The following is a 23054-nucleotide window of genomic DNA, read 5'->3' as shown; positions in this document are numbered from 1 at the left end:
AGGGTGTTTCATTTACGCTGCATTATTTGATCAAGCGATTTTCAACGAAGACTTCTAAATAAGTAAAATTACCTGTTAGGTTTCAACAAAGTTTCCAAAATTACCCAGAAGAAACCTTTGAAAACGGGACTCTGCCTTCTGTATGGAAGCATGGCTTATGTTTCAGTTTTATGTGTGTGTGCTGGCGCCCACTAGGGGGCTCCTTACTGCAGCACATACACCTGACTCCAGAGTGGCTAACTAGTCGCAGTTCTACATTGAAATGGAAGAATCGTGACACCAAAGGCAACATTCTTCAGAGACCAGACCTTCACACACCTCCCAGTAGTGGATGGTGTGCTTGCCTCTCACACATCGCCACTCACCTTCACGTCCAGGAGAGTCCACATCTCCCACTGCGACCAACAAGTGTAATACCGGGTGTGAGCACCACAGTCTGTGCCATTTAAAGGGAGATGGGGGCTGCAGTTTGTACTAGTTCTTCCTAGGTGCTTGCAATGGTCATCAGAGATTTACAAAGTGAAATGCTGCTTTCTGCAATTCTGGAGACCCTGAACATGCTCACTTCAGATACTACGCAACCAGATTTAGAAAAACGAGAGCCATTCCAGCTAAGACTGCATGCAACCTAAAGAAAAACTCTCAAGTCAGAAATGCATGACGTGTTTCTTCTGAATGAGTTAATAAGGGATTTGATGCGACAACCAAGCCACATGATGTCACTGAACCAGTAGTCTTGTGTTATGGGGTGTATAAAAACCATGTGAAAGCAAAGGTCACATCTTTTTTTAACATCTCTCATTTGTTGAGATGTTTCTCACTCAATATTTACATCTGTGAGCTGGGTTACCTGTTGGCTGTTTGATTTGACGCCCCCCTCTGGGGCAGAGGAGTCTGCTGAGGTCTGTGCTGGACCCCCGAGCCAGAATGCAATCACATGATCTGTCATGAGGGATCGCTGGCCAGTGAACAAAAGACGACGATCATCGATGTCTTCACTTTTCTCACATGACAGAACTCCACTGTGACGTGCTTACGAAGCCTCAGTCCAGCGTGCGCCCGCCCCCCTGCTGGTTGGGTTTGGTCAGAGTCGCTGACTTTGTTAATGCTTTGAACAGACCTCTTAAGATTCTTTAACTTTTCACCTTAGAGGTTTTCAGTTCTGCTGACTTGGAAGAATGGAAATCAGGGCCATTAAGCCCAATCAGCACATCGGAACCAAGGACATATTTTTAATAACCAGAAAAAAAGATGAACAGAATGAAGCTGAGATAGAATGTAATTACTTTGGCTACCTTTTTTCTGTCATGATGAAAGCCTGCGGAAAACAAACATCAGTCAAACTATGCCTCTTTTGTCAATGTATGATGCATTGTACTTTATTTGTTACAACAGTTGATGAAAAAACTAAGCCATCATAATAAAGAAGCATCATTTTGGAGTGAGTGTGATGGGGGGTCACATGGTACCCACTCTCGAGAGCCACTTTTCAGAGCACTGGGAGATTGGCAGAGTGTGTGTGAATGGGTTATGAATAGCTGTTACACATTTGCATGCGCAGCTCTGTGACCTTCTGACCCCTACCTCTTTCTCCTCCGTTCAGTGTGTTCTGGGACTTGTACTGTGCCGCACCGGACCGAAGGGAGACCTGCGAGCACTCCAGTGAAGCCAAGGCCTTCCATGACTATGTAAGTGACAGATGCTTTTTCCCCATCTCACATGCATAGATTGGCTCAGGGATGAAGAGGTGCATGTCGTGATGTTTCCCAGGGACCGGCGTATCTGAACACGAATATGTCGTGTAATAACTCCCGAACCTCTGTATCCAGCCCTCAGAGGGAGTTACTGTTGTGTACCTCAGATATGGTTTGCTTGGTTGACCATCTCAGTGGAGCCTGCTTCACACCCTCTTGTCCAATGTGAGGTGTGTCATAGAACCGGTAATCCCACAGCTTCAAATGTCTGCTGGAGAAGTTGCATCTTCAGATGTTAGTTGTTTATCCCCACATCTCTGAACGTTTGTATCTGCTGCACTCCAGCCGGCTCTTTTTCCTGCTCCCGGACCACCAGACCTCATGTTCAGATATGCTGGAATTCACAACCACATCTGATGTTCAGTGTGAGATGGAGTAAAGTCATACTAACAACTTCAGAGTGAACCTTAATGGTGATGCAAAGTGTTGGGGGGGAAACCGGAGTCCCTGTTGTGTAAATGTTGTCTTGCGATTTGTACTCATCTGCATCTATCTTCAGCCTGCCGTCCCTGGTCAAGACAGCGTGGCTCTGTCTGTAAGTGTGCGTATGCGTGCGCGCCGTATAGTGTGGGGAGATAATGGAATAGAGTTCTAATCCGGTAATCCCGGCACTGGGCTGAGGCTAAGCCAGGGATTTGTGCGTGCGTGTTTGTGTGTATGTGTGTGTATTTTTGGACGTGGGGCATCTTTGGCAGCAGGCCCACTGGTGGGAGGGTCGGGGGGGCTCACACCCTCAGTGCCAGTCAACCCTGTTTGTGTCGATGTTTACTGTCTGTTCATAGCAGTGATGAAGCTGAGGCGTAGGAAGGAGGTTAATTTTGGCTCCAGCGCCCCCCAGGCTCGTCTCCGACTTCTGGTCCTTTCTAGAACATGTTGGTCGGAAGAGCTCATTCACTTTATCTGTGAAGCTGTTTTTTTGTCTTCAGGACTGGGACACTTGAAGAGGCATTGGGCAGCAGTGGAAGGTTTTCCAACACTGCCTTTGGTTGGCAAAATGGGTGGCGGGGATGTTGCTCTCTACGTTTACTATACACAATACTGTACTGAGTATAACGCAGCGTGGTCAGTGTAAGTACTGATCAATATATCTCTTGTCTTCGCGAGGAGGCTGGTGAAAACTTCGACTTGTGTTTATGAGTGAGAATATGAATGGCATCATATTCCAGGTGTATTACCAGGGGTCGAGTTTGTGGCCCCTGGTGCACCAGATTTTGGCATGCCCCCATCCTTGCAGCGAGGGTGCAACAGTGAAGTCGGATGTAGGGTTGGGTACTGCATTTATCCATGAAGGAAGTGAGAAGACCAACATTGAAGCTCAAACATATTTTGGGTCTGAACTACTAGAATCATTTTTTTATTACTTCCTGTGTGACAGAGATGCGGCGTGTTAGGGTCAGTCTAGGACTACGTCCCCCAGTTTCTCTCATCATCAGCTAATAATCATTCATGATGTCATTCTTGCAGAATGGGTAGTAATTGTGTTTTTGTAGGTCATGAAGGTGAAGATGGTATTTACCGTTGTTGGGGTCGGAACATTTAGACTTAAACATGGACTTTAATTGTGTTTCTGAAACCCAACTGAGGCTGTACAATGCCGACTCTGGACCACAGAAGTGAGTCTGTTTGTCATGTTCGTGTAATGGTACTGCAGATGTATTCGATCCAGTGGATGTCCAACACTCTCCTGTTATGAAAGCCTCAATTATATGAGACTAGATCAGGTGAACGTTTTCTTCTCAACGTCTCCATGCTGCTTTGTTGCTCCCCTCTCTTGCTTTTCTCGTCCGCCTACTTCTGTCACTTCACCCACCCCCCTTCACTCCTCTTACTTGTGTTTTACAGCATCATCTTGTTTACATCATGTTTCCTCTGCTGCTTTTCTCTGTTTTACTCTAGCTCTGCGTCACCTCCCCCTCACCCGTTTATGCTGTATAACTCTTACCCCCCCGCCCTCTTACTCACCTTAGCCTCCGTGCCCTTCCTCTCCCTGTCCTCCTCTCCTCAGTGACCCCCCCATTCCCCTCCCTCACTGTTCCTGGGAGAAGATTGATTGGCTAATCTTGCTGTTTACCCACAATGCTTAGTTGTGCTGAGGTGAGGGCAGAGTGGACGGCATGAATGCACAACCAGAAGACAATCCGGGTATTTACAACTCCAGTGGTGCACCTCTTTTTACCGCAACAACTAGGTCTCCCTCTGCATCTGTATGTTCCCGTCATAAACTAAGAAAATACTGATGGACTCTGATTTAAATTGACAGAAGTTTGCCCAACATAACATCAGAACTAGGTTCAGAAGAGTCCTGACTGCCCAGGATTCAGTCTGCAGTCATCAGTTACCGATTTATGACTGTAAACAAGTTGTTTCACTCGGTAACCTGATCTTGAAATACGACCAGCTCATGCTTGACTTTGCATATTTCAAATGTGTTGCGAACGCAACATTGCTGCCATTCCCAGCGGAGTGTTGATGACAAATGGGACATTCCTCACATTTCATTCTGCGGCCGTATGCCTCGTTTTTGCTTTGCTTTTGCTGTGCTGCACATGCATGCTTCCGATCTGTAGGCCATTTCTGTGACTCCATATTGTAAGACCATGTAAAGGTCACACCACTTGGGAGAAAGGTGTGACAGCATATTCGTCCAGCATAGCGTCAGTCACAACTCCCAATATGTGAAGGTGTATTTGCTAGCTGGCAACTACGGATTTAAAGACAATATCAAAGTTGTGCTGATAACATGAGTTGTTGTGGTATTTTCAAAGTGACTTGTGTCATTTATACAATGGTAACTGGCCACATGTTAGACCAGTAACATGACTCTACTGCCTTTGGCTTGTCCTCTTAAGAGTATTATTGAGTACAGTGTATCACGAGCAACATGCATTGCTAAACAATGCTAGCTAGAGTCAAACTGAGATTGATCCACAATATCATAATCTTCAGTTTAAATGTTTTTCCCATCAAAGGTTCCAAAACTATCTGATAAAAAACTCTGAAAACATAGAACTTGCAGCATCTTGATTCATTATGGCTTACACTGACAGCACTGCTAATTATGACAAAGCTTCAGACGTCTTGGAGCAGGTTGTCACTCACACACCCACAGTTTCTTTTCAGAATCACAAGGATAAATGTAGCTCTGCAATGACTAGTTGTCAATAATTGGCTATTTTATCAGTTAACATGATGTCATCGCTCTCTTAGCGCTGAGGCTAAGGGACCATCACGACCCAGAATGGGACCGTTTCACTCTTCAACACTTAAATTACATTTATTTTTTTGCAACATTACATTCTGACATGTTGCCACGTTCATTAACTTGTACACATAACATGCTGACCAGTCGACTCGTTCAGGCAGTCGGTGACTAGTCGATGATAAAACCAGTCATTGGTTGGTGAACACAACAAGTTAGCGTGCCTTCTTTGTTGTCGTTGTGAGAAGATACAGAGACATGGCCCACTTACCGGTCTGGCATCTATACCGCATCCTTTTCAATTTATGGAAACTGGCATCCGCAGGGAGACTTTCTATTAGCTAAGGTCGTACAAACACTACTGTATTTTAGAAAAGGAAATGTCGTGAAACACCGGTGCATCATTGCATACCAGAAATATGCTGTGGCATCACAGGTTGATGGATTAGACACTGCTTTGTCTTGTGCTTCCACTTAGAGGTTCAGTTTGTGACTTGCTCAGATATGGACACTTCCAGAGGAGCTGCAGATGCGGCAGGGGCACCGCTGTTTGCGTTGCCACAAGATTAAATACTTGTATTGAGAAGCATCGTAACATGCAATGAAAAACAGTTATACCCTTCGTGAGTTTATGCGAAATGCCAGATCATGAGTCTTGTCAACATACCAGCGAGCAACAGATCGATGTGTAGGTCAACATGGCTGCCGCTTGGTTGGAGCTGCTGCAGGAATTTACACCTGTTTTACTGTGATCTTCGCCTCTTTGTGTCCTATAAATTAACTGGATCATTACTTACGACGGTACACCAGCTAATTGGCGATCAATGAGAGGCCTGTTCAGTGTATACCGCTGTCAACCAGATACTTGTGCGTTCCGTTGCACTCACTGGACTTGACTCTGAGAAAAATCTCTCAAATTCCAAATGAAGTTCTGAATGTCTGCACACGCCTGATCTTCCTCCTTGATTCCACTCGTGTCTGGATGGTCTCCCGCGCCGAGTGGCTGTTGTGTCTGCAGCATGTATTAGTGCTACACGTGGCTCTGTCTGGCTACAGTGTGCAGGGACAACTGGGCATTTCCAGGTTGTCACCGCGCTTATGCATTCAAAGCATTTTGAAAGAGGTGTGTGTGTAGCAACCGCATCCCGTTGCTCTGTGGAGAAGCGCTGTTTTGACTGGGTTGATAAATGAGGTAGATCCTCACAGTCAGCTATTTTCCACTCCTCTTTAAGCACTTACTATCCTGCATCCCTCAATCCCTCCTCCTCCTATCTGTGAGTGTGCATGCGTTGAGGACAGCAGGTCAAGGAGACGGTGATGAGGTGCATATCAGTGTGAACCAGAATGTAGATTAGTAGCCTCTCTGCAGGCGGGGACACAACACACACACACACACACACACACACACACACACACACACACACACACACACACACACACACACACACACACACACGCACACACACATAATATACATCCTGTCTCTCTCTGTCCTCTCCTCTTTCCATCTCGTGTTTATGTCTCTGTCTTTCTGCCTGTGAAAGGTATCAGGCAGAGGTCAATAATGTGTTGAGCACTATTGATCTGTCCTGGAGGTCCTGTGCTGAAGAGAAGCAGGGATCAATGCTATTTTATATCACTATCTCCATACTGTACAGGAGCCGCCAACACCTCCATCCATCTTTCCTCCTTGTTAGAGTTATGCCATGGAAGAACAGCGCCTCATGTGAGGGGGCTTCCAACACAGCGGCGCGGCCTGAGGTTATTCTCGCCTGCTGGTGCGTGCTTGTGGCTGGTACCCCAAGGACGCGGTGCGAGAGTCATGATGTGTTCACGTCTGCTGCTACTGTGAGGAAACACATGGAGCAGAGTTCAAGTTTCTGCATGTTTGGGTTCCTGTTAACAACATTTCACATTCATTGATGCGGCTCCACTTCCTTCCAATAAAGCTGGACAGGATGTGATGTCATGATGTCAGTCACCATTGTTACCCTACCAACACACAGAACCATTCATGTCCAGTATATGATAGAAGTTGCTATTTTTTGGGATGTGCATTGTTCTTCTTCACATATTTGTATTTCTGAAAGAGCGTCCACTAGTGGTCAGTGACTGCTTGATTTGAAAGTACATCCCAGATGTACACTGACTGCATGGTGCATGGTTACAATGAGGACTTAAGTGGATACCTGTGTGTCTTGTCTCTGAGCTCCTGCTTCCAGCAAGTTAAGTTCAGGTTGAGGTGAAGGGCATGATCTGAGTATCATCACTGCTTTGAGGATGTAATGGCTAAACAGTCCAGCTATGAATCTATTTATTCGTTAAATTTATTTTAAATGTTTTTCTTGTCTTGTTTTCTTTTATTTTAAATCTTTTTCATCACACATAAGTGATAGTCTGTTTGCCTTCCAAATTCTCTTTCTTAGTTTAGAAACTTTTTTAATCCTCAATTATTTTTTTTTTCCATTTTTAGTTTAATAATAATTAAATATATATATATTACTGACTTTTTTGTTCCTCATATTCATTGAAACATTAAAAATGTTAAAGACATAGTTCCTTCCATAGTTCCAGCATTTTTTGTGATTATTTGTTTTTTATTTATTGCACATTTGTTACCCCATATATGTGATCTACAGTGTATTGAACAGCTTTGAACTGTAGGTTATTATATGTTCCTCCTTATTTTATGTTGATTTTAATAAGCGTAAGAACAAATCACTCCTGTGGCACTTTTTTTCCCCTCAAACTCAAGTTCAGTAGACTCAACCTGAACCAAGTCCGATCATAAGTTCCAGCAATGAAATCTTTTCAAAATTCTTTTAAATTATTTACTTGACTCCACCTTACAAGTTTGTGTTAAACTTCATCGCCCTGGTGGCCCTGTTTGTGCAGTAAAATCCACTCCAGAGTGACTTAACTCTGTGTTCTGCGCAGGATTGGCTGCAAGAGTCTTGTCTGCCGAGTGCTGCGGAAGCCCATTAAAATATGGTTTATAGTTTACAGTGTAAATATTCCCAGACATTGGAAAATGTCTCCCTGGGGTTCTGTTGAACTTTGAGTTCGTCAATGAAAGAAACACAATCCTCTTCACTTTCCTGCGACTTGTCACACATGAAAGCTATTTTTCAAGTCGGTCTGCCGCGCTGCGGTTCCATACCTTCACACGCAAAATGAATAATTCAACTTGACTACAAACACTGAGCTTCAGTGTATCAACTAATTAGTGCATTGCTAATGTCGATTTTGCTGCGAGTTTTGGTGGGCTCTCCCTCGCTGTTCAGGCAGCTGTATCGCCATGTGCTATCTGGCTGCTCGATGGTGGGAGCGCGTTTGCCGTGGGGACTTTAGTTTGTCCCGCCATGCTGGTGTTACAGGGCGCTCTCGGAATCACGAGGGGGAAACTTTTGAAAAAGCACTGTTGGGTTCTTTTGTGCGTTTCCTCGGGCCAGTTGATTTTAATAAAGACGGACTGCATACTAAATCTACCTCGCGCTTTGCTGCTGGCAACAGTGTATTTTCACTTTGCATCCAATTTCACTCGCAAATTGAAGTGTGCATTATTGGCCTCTGTTAATAGTCTATGGCAGTAAAGTGAATGTGGACGATGATCTGCATGCAGTTTCTTTTTTTTTCCTCCCTTATCGTTTTCTCCTCTTCTTTCTCACTTGTGTATCTTCTACCCTCCCCCTTCTCCCCCCCTCACTCCTGGAGCGGGGGATGCCAGGGGGACAGAGCGCAGATAGGACCCGTCTCCATAGCAACAGCTTCTGCAAGCTGCTGACGCCCTAATAGGGGGATAAGGGGAGGAATGGTTGTGATGGGAGGAAGAGTCAGGCTTCGGGGGGCATGGTGAAGCCGGAGTGTGCGAAAGTGAGAAGGGTCGCAGGAAGAAGAAGCAGGGGAGGAGAAGTGAGCAGCGGAGAGAGTGAAGGAGATGGATGGATGCTTCGGAGGGGATGGAGGGAAGGAAGCAGCCGACCCTGCTCCTTCCCTAGGGACTCGGTGGCCTGCTCATGTTCAGTAGCCAAATTAGCATAAAGATGGGGGAGGTGTGTCTGAGTGTGTGTGAGATTTGTCAGCGTTTGTGTGCTGATTTCAGATAGTTGGAAGAAGAAGGGGTGTGCTCTTGTATGTGTGCAGCGGGTACAGGGAGTGTGTGTTGCTGCCCAGGCATGGAGGATGCGTCACATGGATGTTGGGTGTGTGTGCGCTGGTGGAATGATGTGTGTGAACAGCTCCCTCCCCTGGGTCTTAAACCTCCTCCCTGTTCTGGTCCTGTGTCTCTGCACTGAATTGGCTCCACTTTATGAGCCTATGATGCAACTCTTTGTGTCTGCGTGCGCGCGCGCGTGTGTGTTTGTTCCGGTGTGCTTATGTAAGCACTTTGAAAACGCGTCTCAGTCCACGAGTGTTGACAAGAATACAGTTATATCATATTTATCTGGCAGGCTGGCTTTCTCACCCCCTCTCACTGCCCAGATTCTTGTGGTATTGCCTTTGATTGTTTGACTGACAGTGATGGAGAAGACTTGATGTTTTTTTTTACTTTACTTTTGAACTCATTCTTTTGAGTGCAGTTACATTTTTGTTTGTTTTGATCCACTAAACAGTCAATGTGTTGCCAAAACTGTAGCTTTGGAAGTGCTCCTAGGCATCCATGAACTGTTCCGACAGCTATACAGTGAGGGATCCCCAAATATCACCAGGTCAGAGTGGTGATGTGACCCTGGTCAGCCGCTGCATCGTCCACCTCGTCTTCATGAGACTTGAATGCCACTGTATAGAACATGGCTTGTAAGATAAATACTTGTTGATGTGATGTGTTCAATGTGTTCATTTCCACATATGCTGCAACTTCATACACAAGATAGCTGGATAAAATTTTAAGTAAAATGCTGTGGAAATGTTTTCAGAGAGTCAAATCTCAGAATGAAACTAGAACATCTGGACCATCTCAACTTTACTCATCAAGTGCAGAGACTGTCCCAACTATGGGAAGGTGTGCACCCAAATTCACTTGAGATTCATCTTGTTTTATTTTAATTATGATGAACTAAAAACAAAGTATATAATAAACAGAAGGTTATCCAAAGTCTTTATTGTCTATCTTCATTTCCTGTCAGGGGCTGCTCCATCACATTCATGAACTTCTTCTCCAACATCAAATTTGAATTCAGGAACTCTTAATAAGCATCATGAAAGTCCATTATGGTGGTTGGGAATAGCTTTTTTGGGAGTACAGCTCACAGTTGTCAGTGATGACCCATGGAAAAACCTGCTTGGATTAACCATATTATACAAGTGAACCATCGCATGGTCTTCACTTTTCTCTGTTGATTTATGACGCAAGTGTGTCATAAATGTATTTGGAATGCAGTATATAATGTGTTGTCGCTCTTTACTGCTGAAAGAATCATCCTGGATTGTGACTCTTGCATTCCTTACTGTTTATATTGTTTGTCTATCCCGTAAATGTCCAGCTTCCAAGTGAATATACATGTTCGTTGGAGTCTTTCCAGCAACGTGCACCAAATGAACATGGGTTTCCAAAGTGAAGTCACAGTTTTTCAGCACAATTTCAGATGAGGTTTCATGAAACTGTGTCTTCATTTTTGGAGCCTACTGGATGGCAGTCTTTGTTCTGTAGTCTTTTGCTTTGAACTAGGTTTTTTGACTTAAACCTCACATCATTTTTAAAACGACAGGCACGCCCCAACTATTACATTTAAAGACTGCTTTCTTCTCTTCCAGAGCGCAGCGGCAGCCCCCAGCCCAGTCATGGGTAACATGCCCCCCAACGATGCCATGCCAGGGGGTCCCATGCCTCCAGGCTTCTTCCAGGTAAGACTGCTTTTACTGGCTCTGATCTTCCTCATGAAGTCTTCAGACCATTCCACGCACACCCCCCTGCTATGGCTTAGTTTCACTTTTGAGTGACATTCAGTAGCACCGCATCCCGGATCTGGGCCTGTGCGCAGAAGGTTTCCCGTGGTCTCATCCTGCTGAACACAGGTGCCAGACATTAGGAGCATTTCAGAGGAAGTTCAGCCGTCAGAAGACGCACTGTTACATCGTACAACTGTTACAACTTTCTATATGTTCAGTACAATGAAGTGGAAGTTCACAGTGGAGCCAGCCTCGACAGCACAAACATAGTTGCTGCATAACTGAACTTCATGCTCTCTGAGATGCGCTCTGGTGCTGTGGGAGTCTATCAAGCGCCAGTATCATGCTGTTGCTGAGTCGATTTTTGGGGAGCCAGTAGATTTAGATGAGTGATTCAACAGTTGGTGGAGGTTCTTTCCCACCAAGAGTCACTCTTGTAATCCAGGAGCACAGAAGGTCTGGAAGACACAGGCCAGACAGGTGCTGACCAAAAACATGAAACTCTGTTGCCTTCTGAAAATATGATCGAGTGCTCCACTTCACAAATCACAAGCTCAGATTTATCACCATAATTACAGTTTATGCTGTCAACTCTCCCACTCCTTAAGCACATTTCTCCAAACACTGTTCATTCCGCTCTTGATATTTCCACCCACTCAGGCCTCGGGAGCTCACGCCGTTCATTCATCTGCAGCTCGCTGGCCGCTCCGCCGATTTGTGATTCAGCCGTCCTGTATTCATTCCCTCCACACCTCCATCTCCGTCTCCATCTCTGACCTGCGCCGCTTTTGTGAGGGGAAGGTTTTAGTGTGGGAGATGGCTGTCTGTGGAGTGGAGCGCAGGAGAGACACAGACGCACACATCCACACTCTCAGCAAGGCAGTGGTGTGATGGACAGCGCTGGCATTTGGCAGCAGGCATGATAAGGTGGCTGAGGAGAGTTGGAGAGAAAGAGCGAGTGACATGATAGAGGGAGGGAGGGAGAGAAGATGGAGGGGAAGCGGGAGAGATCATTGCCACCAGGACTGCAATGCTCTTGGCTGCATACCTATCAGTCCGTACTCTTCTCTGCTGCATGTGTGACTGAGGGTGAGGAGAGAGGGCGGGGCTTATGAGAGTACAGCTGTGAATAGGCAAAGAAATAGGTGAGGAGGGTCGGTGGCTATTTATAACGTTGGTGTGGTGGGGTCTGTGTGTGAGTGTTGTTGTTTAGAGTGGGAGGGCTGTGTGACACTGGGCCTTTTAAAAAATACTTTTCTACATTTGTGATTTGTGGCAAGAGCTTGGGTAACAGAGTCTAGAAGCAGAAACCTTGCGATGACCGGGCTGCTTCTGTTTGAGTGCTGAAGGAGACGGTGAGAAACAAGGTCAGGGGAAAGTAACTAGACAAAAGAGACGGCAGCAATCTCCTTTAAAAATGTATGTCAAAACACATCCACTATTTTGGGTTCCATCTGGTGTGTTGGTCAGTAGGTGGTGCTGCTGTGCTTGTGCGACTCATGAAACATGTCTCAAGGAGAGCGGCCTGTGCCTGGTCAGCTCTGTAACTCGTGCGTGTGGTGTGACCAATGTGACGCTGACGTGTAGCATCTATTTATCTGACACACAAAATGTGTCTAGTAATTTAAAAGTAACATTACTATGATAACATCATCAGTCATGAGATAAGTAGAAGGTTTAAATAGCTTCAGTTTTGTTGCGCCCCCTGCATGCTGGGTAACAAAATATTTTATAGCGACTTCTCATATAGCTATGTTAACAGTAATAATACACAAACTGTATTAAGATGCCAAACAAAAGGCTACAGTTGAGGCACGTTCATTTTGTCATCCACAAATCTGAGGTGGCGGACAAATATTCAACGCTTTGCATATCAGCCAGTAATTTTGTCCACAATGGATAACATTTCCCACCAACACCTTCATTTGTAAGCGTAAGTAAAGTCCTTGGCAGAAGGTTCTCCACCCCAGAACTCCCTTCATATACACGCATCTCTCTCACGCCAATGCAGTTTTTCGTCAGGGCTTGAACGCACCATGCATGTGTCCACCTCCTGAACCCCACAGTCGTGCATTTTAATGGTCATTCGCTGACATCTGTAATGAGAATGGGGAGCCATACGGTAACCATGACAACAATTAAAGTGCGGAGCCAGAGCAGCACCACTGGGCCACAATCTGCTCAAGTTTTGCCCTGCTTGTTCTGACGGACACTGCAGGTGTCGTTTCATAAAGCGGCCCTTTTGCCGTCACTAATGTCCAGCTATTGGCCCACTGACCTCCTGCCTCTGTTTCATTGACTGCCGGGTCCAGCCACGAATGATTTGTGTGATAAGATTTGTAAATGATCTTGCTGGTGACAGTCGCGATGAATAGATGAAGGCGCTGACAGTGACTGAGCGGAAGACAGGCTGTTGCATAATGAGTTATTTATGAGGGGTCATTAGCCCCCTGCTGACATTTCTGGGGGTGAAATGTCAGCAATAACACGTACCAGTGTCGCCGTCGAACCACGACTCTGTTCCAGAACAATCTGGTTACGATTGTGGGAGCTAAAAATCAACTTGTGCTTAAGTCTCTATTTTGTTTAAGTCCCAAGTTGCTGTGTTGTTTGTGCTTTTGCTGCCTTGCTGAGTTCTGCTTTGGCAACACTGACCCCATGTGGCTCCCAGTGAAATTGCAAGCGCTTATTGTAGTGAAAGGGATCGATCACCCGCGCGTTTTAATGTGTAAAAAGGTAAACTTAAATCTGCGGTGCGGCTTCTCTGAAGGAATAGCGAGTCCTTATGAATACCACGGAGTGAAATGATCGTGTAATTTTAATCGATATGTTTATCTTGTTATGATATTAAAGAGCTTATTTCTCGTGAACTGTCTGTAACACAGTAAGGTTAATTAACGTAGTGCTCTCACTGAACTGTTTGTCTCTGCAAAGTAAGTAACATTTAAACTCAATTCAACATTTTGGCTACAGTGATCATAAGAGTCAAGTAAGTGTAATTACACTAAGTTAAAGAGACAATCCAAAGCCATTTGATTCTATTGTCATTAAATTTATCTATGTTTTGTTTAAATTAGAATCTAAATCACAAAAAAATAAATGTATGGATTAAAATGTAAATATGATGTGAAGGCGTATTGCATGTATTTCAAAATATATTTTGGCATTTCCTGTCTGTTTATTTTGAGGCATGACAACTAGGACCAGTGAACAGAAGGACAAAAGTGAAACCACTGCCCCAAACCAAATAACTTTCAATTGTGATTTGAACATGTGATAGTCTCGATTAGCTTTATAGGGGCACATGAATGCGATCAAGGGACCGCAGGTGGCCACTTTCAGAGACTCCTAAAGATCAACTCTTATATATCTGATGGCTTGGACCTAGTACTCAGACACTCTGTGGGCTCTAGGTTACTTTTCCTGGCATCAATCTGAGCTTGTATCAAAACACCGTCTCTCATTCTCCTCTTAATCGGATTGGCTCTCATGGTGTACAAAAATGGCCCCTCTCCTCTCTGATATCGCTCTTCTTTCTTAAAGGGACCACCCGGCTCACAGCAGTCCCCCCATGCACAGCCCCCCCCACACAACCCCAGCAACCCCATGATGGGACCTCACGGGCAGGTAAGACTCTGGCACCTTCTCTCAAACCCCTCCATCCTCTTTAACCCCCCCGCTCACACGCTCACACACTCCTCTTATTTGTCTCTCTGTTCGACCCTCCAGCCCTAATTCGTTTCTAGCAAGCTCCCCTTCTGTAAGACCCTGAATCGGTGGTCCCTGTGAGGGATGAATAATTTACCCTCCTGCCCCTCCCCTGGAGCATCTTGTGGGGGTTGCACTCACAAACACACCTCTTCTTTCTACCTACGTCCTCGAGCAGCTTATAAATTAAACAGGATCGCCACTCTGGTCTGTCACCAGTCAGGACGCTCCGAATTCTCAACAATGTTGAGGTTGAAAAACGCGTTGAGAACAGTAGCAACAGATGCCTCGGCGGAGGAAAAGTTAGCCTTCCGCTATTAACTGCAGCGGCCTGCTTCTCATTCTTGTGGTTTCTGGTTTCTTGTGTGTGCGAGAGCGAGGACAGGCTTCCTGGACGCTTCTAGACTGTTGGCTGGACACGTGTCCAGCTGCGCCACAGACTGAGTCAGCTTACACCGCAGCAAGACGCCCGCACAGTCGCACAAGAGTGCCGCAATAAATGAACATCTGGCCGCGGGTTTAGTTTGGCTGGCCTCCGTTTTCAGCCATCTCCATGTGTGTTGTCATCCATCCTCCAACCGCCGTGTTCATCTGCGTGTCCTCACCGCTACCTCCGGCTGAGTGCTCCGAGTCGTATCAATAATGAAAATGTCAACTCTCTTCCCCTCCTTCCATCCTCTCTGCAGCCTTTCATGTCACCGCGGTATCCAGGTGGGCCACGCCCCTCGCTCCGAATGCCAAATCAGGTACAGTTTACTGACACATTTTCCATCTGAGTTTCTCTCTTTCGCCGCTCCTCTAATGAAGCCGCTCCATTTCTCAGCCTCCTGGGGGGATTCCAGGGTCACAGCCGCTCCTGCCAAACAGCCTGGACCCTACAAGACCACAAGGTAATTCCAGTCTTTAACTACTCCACTCACACTGATGGGGAAAGGTGAAAAGGATGCACTGAATCCCTCTGATGGATGCTTTTATGGAATCCAAACCTCGTGCCAGTAGTGGATGAACCTGATATCAGGGCGTGTCTCATCATGAGGTGGCCTCAGAAGAAGTGGTCACATTTTATTGGCTTTAACCTTGGTGTTAATCATTAGTTATTATTGCAGGAAGGTGGTGTGATGCGTCGCCAAATTGCTTGTGATTTCATACTGTGGTTTAAGTGATGGTTTCTTTGAATATTATGCTCCATATTTAGCTTGCTTTTTAAACTTCCATTTCAGATGGTATCTCTGAACATGAGTGGATTAAGGTATCAGGCCTTGCCTCACAACCTTCTTTTAAATGTTAAGATAATAAAACTGAGATTACAAGCATTGTTTTATGGATAGATAGAGATAAATATATATTCATTTAAACAAAACACATTATTCATTCATGTTTTATGAAGCCATTGATTTTACTGTGCTTTTCAGGACCTCTTCAGAGTTTAGTTAAACATCAAGTAAGATGTGAGATTATTGTCTCAGCTGGAAAAGTACCTACCTGAGAATAATGTGTCTCTTATTGCATGATGGTTCGTCCTTGTACTCATTTTGGAGGCAGGAGGGGTCCAGGGGGTTCTAACTAATGGGATTATGGCTGATAATGTCTGCGGCAGGACTTAACTCTTGCTTCTGTGGGGCTGGACTTATGTGGATTTGAGTGAGCTGGTCTTGTCTTGTAGACTGACTTTAGGGATCTCCTTGTTTTCTCCACAGGACATCCAAATATGGGCGGTCCGATGAGAATGAACCCCCCAAGAGGCATGGCCATGGGCCCCCAGGTGAGTCTCAGTCACACTTGAAATGTTCAATTCACTTGACAGTTGTTAACGTGGGCTTTTTTCCTCTGACAGAATTATGGTGGCATGAGACCTCCGCCCAACTCGATGGGGGGACCGATGCCGGGAATGAACATGTAAGCTAACTCACTTCCAGAGTGACTGTTCATCTTTGAAAAAGTCACGTTGTTCTTATGACTGTTGCTGCCTTGGAGTTCCAGCCTGAGGTGAAGGGGTTAGAGAGTCATGGTCTTGTGACTTCTTCACCAGTGAGGAACGGGTCAAGCTTGAGATCAGTAGATAGATTGTTCTTCGGTCGTGGTGTAGATGCTGATGAAGGAGCATTGATGTCCCCCCCTCACCGCTGGTCACTGCCTCAAGTCACCTGAGACATACGCGTCTCAATAAGGTTCCATCACTGTGGAGATGCGAGAGAATCGAGTGCTGTCGTGTGCAGAGAGCTGTGGTTCTGGTGTCTTGCATGCCTCTGGGACTCTTGCCGACCCAGGTGGTCTGGATCTCTCCAACTGGAGGAGGGCATACGATGGATGTGTTGTGGGATAGATGGATTGTTTTCTATTGATTCCTCTCATCAAACCTCTTCCTCGTGTCTCTTCAGGGGCCCAGGCGGCAGAGGACCGTGGCCGGGACCCAATGCTAACTCGGTAAGTCTGAAGCTAACATGAGATGGTGCGTCTCTGGTGAGGAAAATCATCCTATAGTTCCTGTGACTGTCAGCAGAATTGTCTCCCAATGTTTCTCACTTTAAGCTCATGAAACCATACCAGCAGATTTTGGTATGCAACCTAACTGATTCTGCAGCATGTGTCCTTTAATGCCTGCGACGTTCTGTGTCTGCAGATAGCCTACTCCTCCTCATCTCCAGGAAACTATGTGGTAAGTTACCCGCAACGCCCTTGCGTCCGTGCACAGACTTCAATCAACTTTGCATTACTGCTTCATCCTCCAGGGTCCCCCGGGGGGAGGCGGACCTCCAGGAACACCCATCATGCCCAGCCCAGGTGGTGCGTTACTTCAACTCTTACCCTGCTTGTGTTATAGGTGGAGCCCTGGCTCCTCATTGAAAAACAACAAAACCATTCTTATTTTAGTTAGAAGGCTGGTAGGGAGTGTTGGTTGAAACACTCTGAGCCGTGCTGTGAGAGACACCAATAGGCTGCTCAGACCAGCTGGAAACACCTGGATGTTGCACTTATAGTGAGCCATTAAAACTGAATGACAAATGTCCAGCAGTTGCTGTTTTGTCGATGTGAATATGTAGGGCAGTTATATCTATCATCCCTGTTTGATGTTGAAGTTGAACAGTTCAGGTTTTTGTCATTTTTCCATCTATTCACTTTCTTACTTTTTTCCCCAGATTCAACCAACTCTAGTGAAAACATCTACACGATGATGAACCCAATCGGACCTGGAGGCAACAGACCTAATGTGAGTCTCGAACGCGGCTGCAGGTCCTGTGCAGGGCACAGACTTGACTCAAGCGTGAGTGTTTTATTAACAAAAACATGTTGGTGTTGCAGTTCCCTATGGGTCCAGGGCCCGACGGGCCGATGGGAGCGATGGGAGCAATGGAGCCGCACCACATGAACGGATCACTAGGTGACTAGAAACAGACGTTCATGTTCTCATGTGAGACCGGTGTGATTCTTGGTTGTACTGACGCTCCTTCCGCCTCCGCAGGGTCCGGAGACATGGACGGGCTGCCAAAGGTGAGCACCTGAGCATCTCCTCGGGACGTTTGCTTCACCAGAGCGTCTCAATACAACGTTAAAACACTCATCAGTTTGTCTCTCCACCTTCCCTACAGAGCTCCCCGAACAACATGGGGGGCATGAACAACCCTCCTGGAACGCCGAGGGACGACGGCGAAATGGGCGGGAATTTCTTGAACCCATTCCAAAGTGAAAGTGTGAGTATTCCGTCTGGTGAACCCTAACAGTTGCCCCTGACGTCCCGACATGTCAGTGGAGGAATGCAAGCAGAGGTTTGGAGAATCGTGCTGGCCACGCCCACCAAAAACTGCAAACTAACATTCAGACAAATGTGCCAGAACAGATCAGTGACGCGATAGAAGAAACCTGACTCACGAACGAGGGGAGGAAATTTGATCCCTGTTGTGAGCAAGGTTCCAGTTTCATAGGCCTCTAGGTGGCACCTTTACTTGTGATGGGGCTTTGTGATTTTGAGACAAACGTTACTGTGTACATCCTTAAATTGCTGTGTAATGTGTCTCCCTGTTCAGTGAGACGTTTTCCAGATAAAATAGTCTTAAAATGAGCTGATGAAAGGCTGCCAATGCTCGTGTTGGGTCTCAGTCAGGTTTGATCCTTAACTAGGATCAGATCTGGTCGTGCTGTGGCACAAGCTTTATATTTCCAATAACAACATCCTTAATGGATTGTTTCGGACCAAATAAGATCAGGCTTCTTCTGGAGTTTGTCGGCACCAACCAAAAGTCAGACGTTTGAGTTCTGCTTGCATTAAACTGCTCACTAATCCACTCCCCACCCTCCACACCAGTGATGGCTGCAGTGACAGTTACATGAGTAGATGATGTGTTTTGGTGTTCAGAACTGTGATGTGCTCTCACCCTGGAGCCTGAGAGTCGCCCAGGACTTCAAACTCATTGGAGAAACTTCCGTCACAGGAATGTTCAATAGAGTTTCGGATTCTGGTCCTGGCTTCTGCCGACTCAGCAGGTCGGGGTCAGAGCGCCCCCTGGTGATCTAATGTTACACCTCCACTCATCTCTGCCTTCCTTCCCTTTCCCCCTTCTCTCTCTTTTCAGTATTCTCCCAACATGACGATGAGTGTGTGATTTTATTTTTTATTTCTTTATTTTTCCTCTTGTTTTTGTATCCCTCCTTTGTTTTTTTTTGTTTTTTTTTCCCCCCTCACTTCTGACCCCACCCCGGACTGGACCACCCGCCCCCCACACTCTCACACACGCCTCGACCTTTCCCCACTCCTCCCGGTCACTGCGGCCGCGCAGCCTGCCGGGACCGCCCTCGAGCATGCTGGGACTCTCATAAAGACGGGCGCTCCCGGGGTGTGCAAGATGGCCGGCAGTCTGAACAGGAAGCAGTTACAGAGCAACCGGAAGAGCCTCTTCTCTTCCGCTGACGCCGGCCTCCCCGGCTTCCTGTCGGGGTCCAGACAGTGAGCAAGGGAAGAGAGCACAGCGGCACCGCAGACTGACCCCTCAGCTCTCTCTCTGTCTCATCAGCGGACTGGAAAGCTCCTCAGACATTGGCTGAGGTTTGGCCCCCCTGGATCCAGCAGAGACGCCGCGCTCTCTCTGTGTACAATGTAACACAGTGTTGTGATGCTCATTGGACGATCTTCTTTTCATTTTTTGTGTATGTATTGTATCATTTTTATTATTGTATTATTGTTATTAATTATATTGCTCCGTCATTTTAAGTTTTCTCGGCACATTTCTGGAGACTCACAGAGCCGATGCTAATTTAATATTCAGGAGTTTGGAGTAATATTTCTGCCTCATACAGACGCGCACGTCACTGTAGTCCAAGTTTCTGACCTCGGTCCATTTGAAACGTCAAACTTCAGGGGGTTTTCTCTGGAGTTTCCCACCTGTTTGTAGCTCTCGGTAATATAGCGCCTCACGTCAGCGCCCCCTGCTGGTGTTCTCCCGCTTGGTACTCACTCGCCTTTTTTTGTCTTTTTTTTTTCAACTCAGAAACAGTCTCTTCATGCAGAGAAATGCACAGCTGTATTTATTTATGTACTTTTGATTTGTCTTATGAAACATGTTGGAGTGTTTAGCCTGATGTTTGCAGAACGATGGTAGCAACTGTGTTATGATGCAGGTCACCAGTGTCCAGCCGCTCTACTGACCCCCACACTCCTGTCGCTCCTACATGTGGTCAGACCTCCACTCACTGTGATGTACTTTGTTTGAGTTCACATGTCGAACCTAGACTTTAAGCTTAACACGGGGGGAGGGGGGGGGACAGCAGGTCGGGTCAGAACCGGTCCGGTCGACGGTGCATCCTTTCCCCACCCACGGAACTTCCCCTCTGATTTTTATACAATCCTCCATCTTTTTTTAACCCTTTATTTTTGTAAATACTGTACAATGCATTTTGATATCATTGACATGTTTTGATATTTCAAGTCACTCAGTCGAGCCGGAGCTGCTGCGTCTCTGCTCCGAGAAGAACCAGAGCGGCTGGTCGATGATTCACTGCGGAGCTCGCCGCGTCTTACATGAAATATGTTTTTAATCTTTTACAAGAGAAATTGAACCGCTTCTCCACGGAGCCTCCGACACTGAACCTGAACGCCCGGCTCTCCATCCAGACCCACGGGACCAGAGACTTTACTATGAAGGATTTTTTAAAATTCTATTTAAATGGGGCAGGAAGACGCTCTCCCGCCCTGGTCTGGGGAGCACTGTGGTCTGGAGCGCAGTGGAACCTCTCCCGATGGTTCTGTCCTGTAAGAAACGCCGTCACCACCTTTTCTGTATTTCTATCGTGCTGATGTAAAATACTGTAACATTGAGGGGCGCGGGAGGGCGACAGAGGAATGTGGGAGGGGTTTAACCAAATTTCGGTTCCTCATCTGACCCGTCTGGATGACAGAGCAGTATTGAATATGAGGCAGTCAGTCAGTTGCTTTGTATCTCATGTTAGGCTAGTTTCCGAATCTAAATGTCTCGTGTAGTAAAATAAAGAGGTTCCTTCTTCGTACGTTTCTTTATATTGTAAAGTTTCTTTAGAAATGCTATTTGGAAAAAAAACGGTGGGAAAATTGCATTGATAAATGATTTTTTTTTATTTCCATCATGTTGTCAGTCTTTTTTGCCTGTGTCCCCCCTTGTTGTAGATACATATGAAAACAAATAAAATGACTTCACTCCTTTTGCCATGAACTGGTGCCTTCCTGCACTCTGCCTGTAGAGGGCGCTCTACAATGCATCCGCTATACTCCTTCCTTACATCCTCCGCTGAGCACATGAGCAGAAGCAATGCAAATATCGGTTCGTGGGGAAAAAAAATCTAAAATAAAATTCGCAGAAACCTGAAGCAAATGATGCTCAGTTTTATCGTGTTTTAAAGGGAAAATATTTTGATATAGTGTGATTTGCTCATCCAGATTTGTGTTCCTTTTTAGGTTAATATTTACTACAAATCTTTGAAACAAAATCTTTAACCCTGAAGTCTCAATAAATTAAAAATGACAGCAGTGTAATGTAAAGTTAAATAAAAGGGAGGTGGAAAGACCACTAGAGGGCGCCAGTGAGTTAAGTGACCCACGTAAAAGAAAGAGATGAAGCTCAGGTGCGACCACCGTCTCAGGTGGGAGGGTGTGAAGTGGGGCAGGGTGTGAGGGGCACCTCCAGGACACCTGCGAGGAATAGCGATCGAGAACCGATGGTTCTTGCGGGGCATGTCATGTTTTTTTCCAGTAGATTTCGTCAGTAATTTAAGATCCTTATCAATCCACAGTGTCCGTCAGGGAGACGTGAGTTTGGAGCAAGACTGAAGATGCTGTGGTTTCTAATACCTTTAAAGAATTTCCGATCCTGTTTCATTGTCCATCACATTTGACTTTTGGTTTGCAAAGGCGACACCGCGTGGTGAAAGTATGTACTTGCATTGCATGTGATGCACAGCGCGTGTCCGAATGAACTCGGTTCGTCTACGTCATCCCCGCGATGGAGCTGTGCTATATTTGTTATGAAAGAATGCCTATTCATTTATCAACACACATGCTGACGTCCTGCCTGAGGTATATAGTTTCTGCCTGGCTTGTGTCACCGTTGACCTATCGTCAGCATGGGCCAGAGGTCACCGGCATGTGGCCCGCGAGACTCACTGGCTCCTCTGAGCCAGCTGTGAGAAGGATGTGCGATGGCCATGATTCTGTTTGTGTCCATCCACTTCAGGTGAGTACGTTTTTCTCCTCGCTTAATCTCCACAATAACACTCACAAAATCACCTTCAAACGTTAACAAATAAACTACCTCATGACGTTTCGGCATTCCCAACTTTACAGTTCTCTCCAGCTGCAGCTTATGTTTTCCCGCTCAGGTGAGCCACAGGTGAGTCTGGCAGAGCCCCATCCTGAGTTTGCGGCTCCATCAAGTCTCCTTCACCTAAGGCAGTTGAAGAAGTTCACAGATGGGGCTCAGGTTTCCATCCAGACTCATCCCTCCAGCGATTATACTGGCAGAAATGTCACCCAAAACTGCTTTTTATTAGATGACTTATTCACGTCTGATACAGTGATGTAGAGGTTTGCGGGTCAGAGTGGAGAAACGAAGGTCAGAGGTGGATGCAGCAGGGGAAAAGAGGAGGAAGGGAACCAGAGAGAAACTCTCTGTGAGTGAAGCCAGATGTAAACATCAGCCTCCCTCAATGTGCACATTGTAATTCACATTATAATCATACTCATTATGTTTGAAGAAAGCAAACTGTCATTCATGTTAAAGGAGAAATTATTATAATTATTTTGATATGAGTCCCCCTTCATGTTGTATATTTGCATGTTTGTAACACTAAATGTAACCCATGTAGTGCTGCGCGTTTTGTAAACATTTCTCGCGTGTTGCGTCAGAGTGTCATCAGTCGGCAGCGCGTGTTCGCGTGAATCCGACCGTGACCGGAAGTGGAGGGGCGGGGCACTGGCCTGTGACGCCGCGCAATACGTCCTGATTTATTTACGTGCCTCGACCAATCGGACGCCTTCAGCCGCG

At 46.0% G+C, this 23054-nt stretch overlaps 1 protein-coding gene across 8 annotated transcripts in view; it reads left to right on the top strand.

Annotated features, from left to right (window-relative positions):
* Positions 1 to 21227, top strand: part of zgc:110158 (uncharacterized protein LOC553590 homolog) — a 31882-nt gene extending 10655 nt beyond the window's left edge. The window contains exons 4-18 of one of the 8 annotated variants that reach the window (XM_053844574.1): positions 1604 to 1688; positions 10708 to 10797; positions 14386 to 14469; positions 15237 to 15296; positions 15374 to 15440; positions 16248 to 16312; positions 16385 to 16446; positions 16929 to 16974; positions 17171 to 17206; positions 17280 to 17331; positions 17688 to 17758; positions 17851 to 17929; positions 18011 to 18039; positions 18114 to 18239; positions 19323 to 21227. In XM_053844574.1, the coding sequence (XP_053700549.1) occupies positions 1604 to 1688; positions 10708 to 10797; positions 14386 to 14469; positions 15237 to 15296; positions 15374 to 15440; positions 16248 to 16312; positions 16385 to 16446; positions 16929 to 16974; positions 17171 to 17206; positions 17280 to 17331; positions 17688 to 17758; positions 17851 to 17929; positions 18011 to 18039; positions 18114 to 18239; positions 19323 to 19493 (1123 nt within the window). In that variant the 3' untranslated portion in view covers positions 19494 to 21227. Of the gene's footprint in view, positions 1 to 1603; positions 1689 to 10707; positions 10798 to 14385; positions 14470 to 15236; positions 15297 to 15373; positions 15441 to 16247; positions 16313 to 16384; positions 16447 to 16928; positions 16975 to 17170; positions 17207 to 17279; positions 17335 to 17687; positions 17759 to 17850; positions 17930 to 18010; positions 18040 to 18113; positions 18240 to 19118 lie in introns of all 8 variants that reach the window. The other 7 variants (XM_053844573.1, XM_053844575.1, XM_053844578.1 and 4 more) reach the window with 7 other exon arrangements.
* Positions 21228 to 23054: the final 1827 nt, after the last annotated feature.

The sequence above is a fragment of the Synchiropus splendidus genome, chromosome 16 (assembly GCF_027744825.2).
Source record: "Synchiropus splendidus isolate RoL2022-P1 chromosome 16, RoL_Sspl_1.0, whole genome shotgun sequence".
Lineage (NCBI taxonomy): Eukaryota > Metazoa > Chordata > Actinopteri > Syngnathiformes > Callionymidae > Synchiropus > Synchiropus splendidus.
This window is presented reverse-complemented; position numbering and strand designations above follow the sequence as displayed.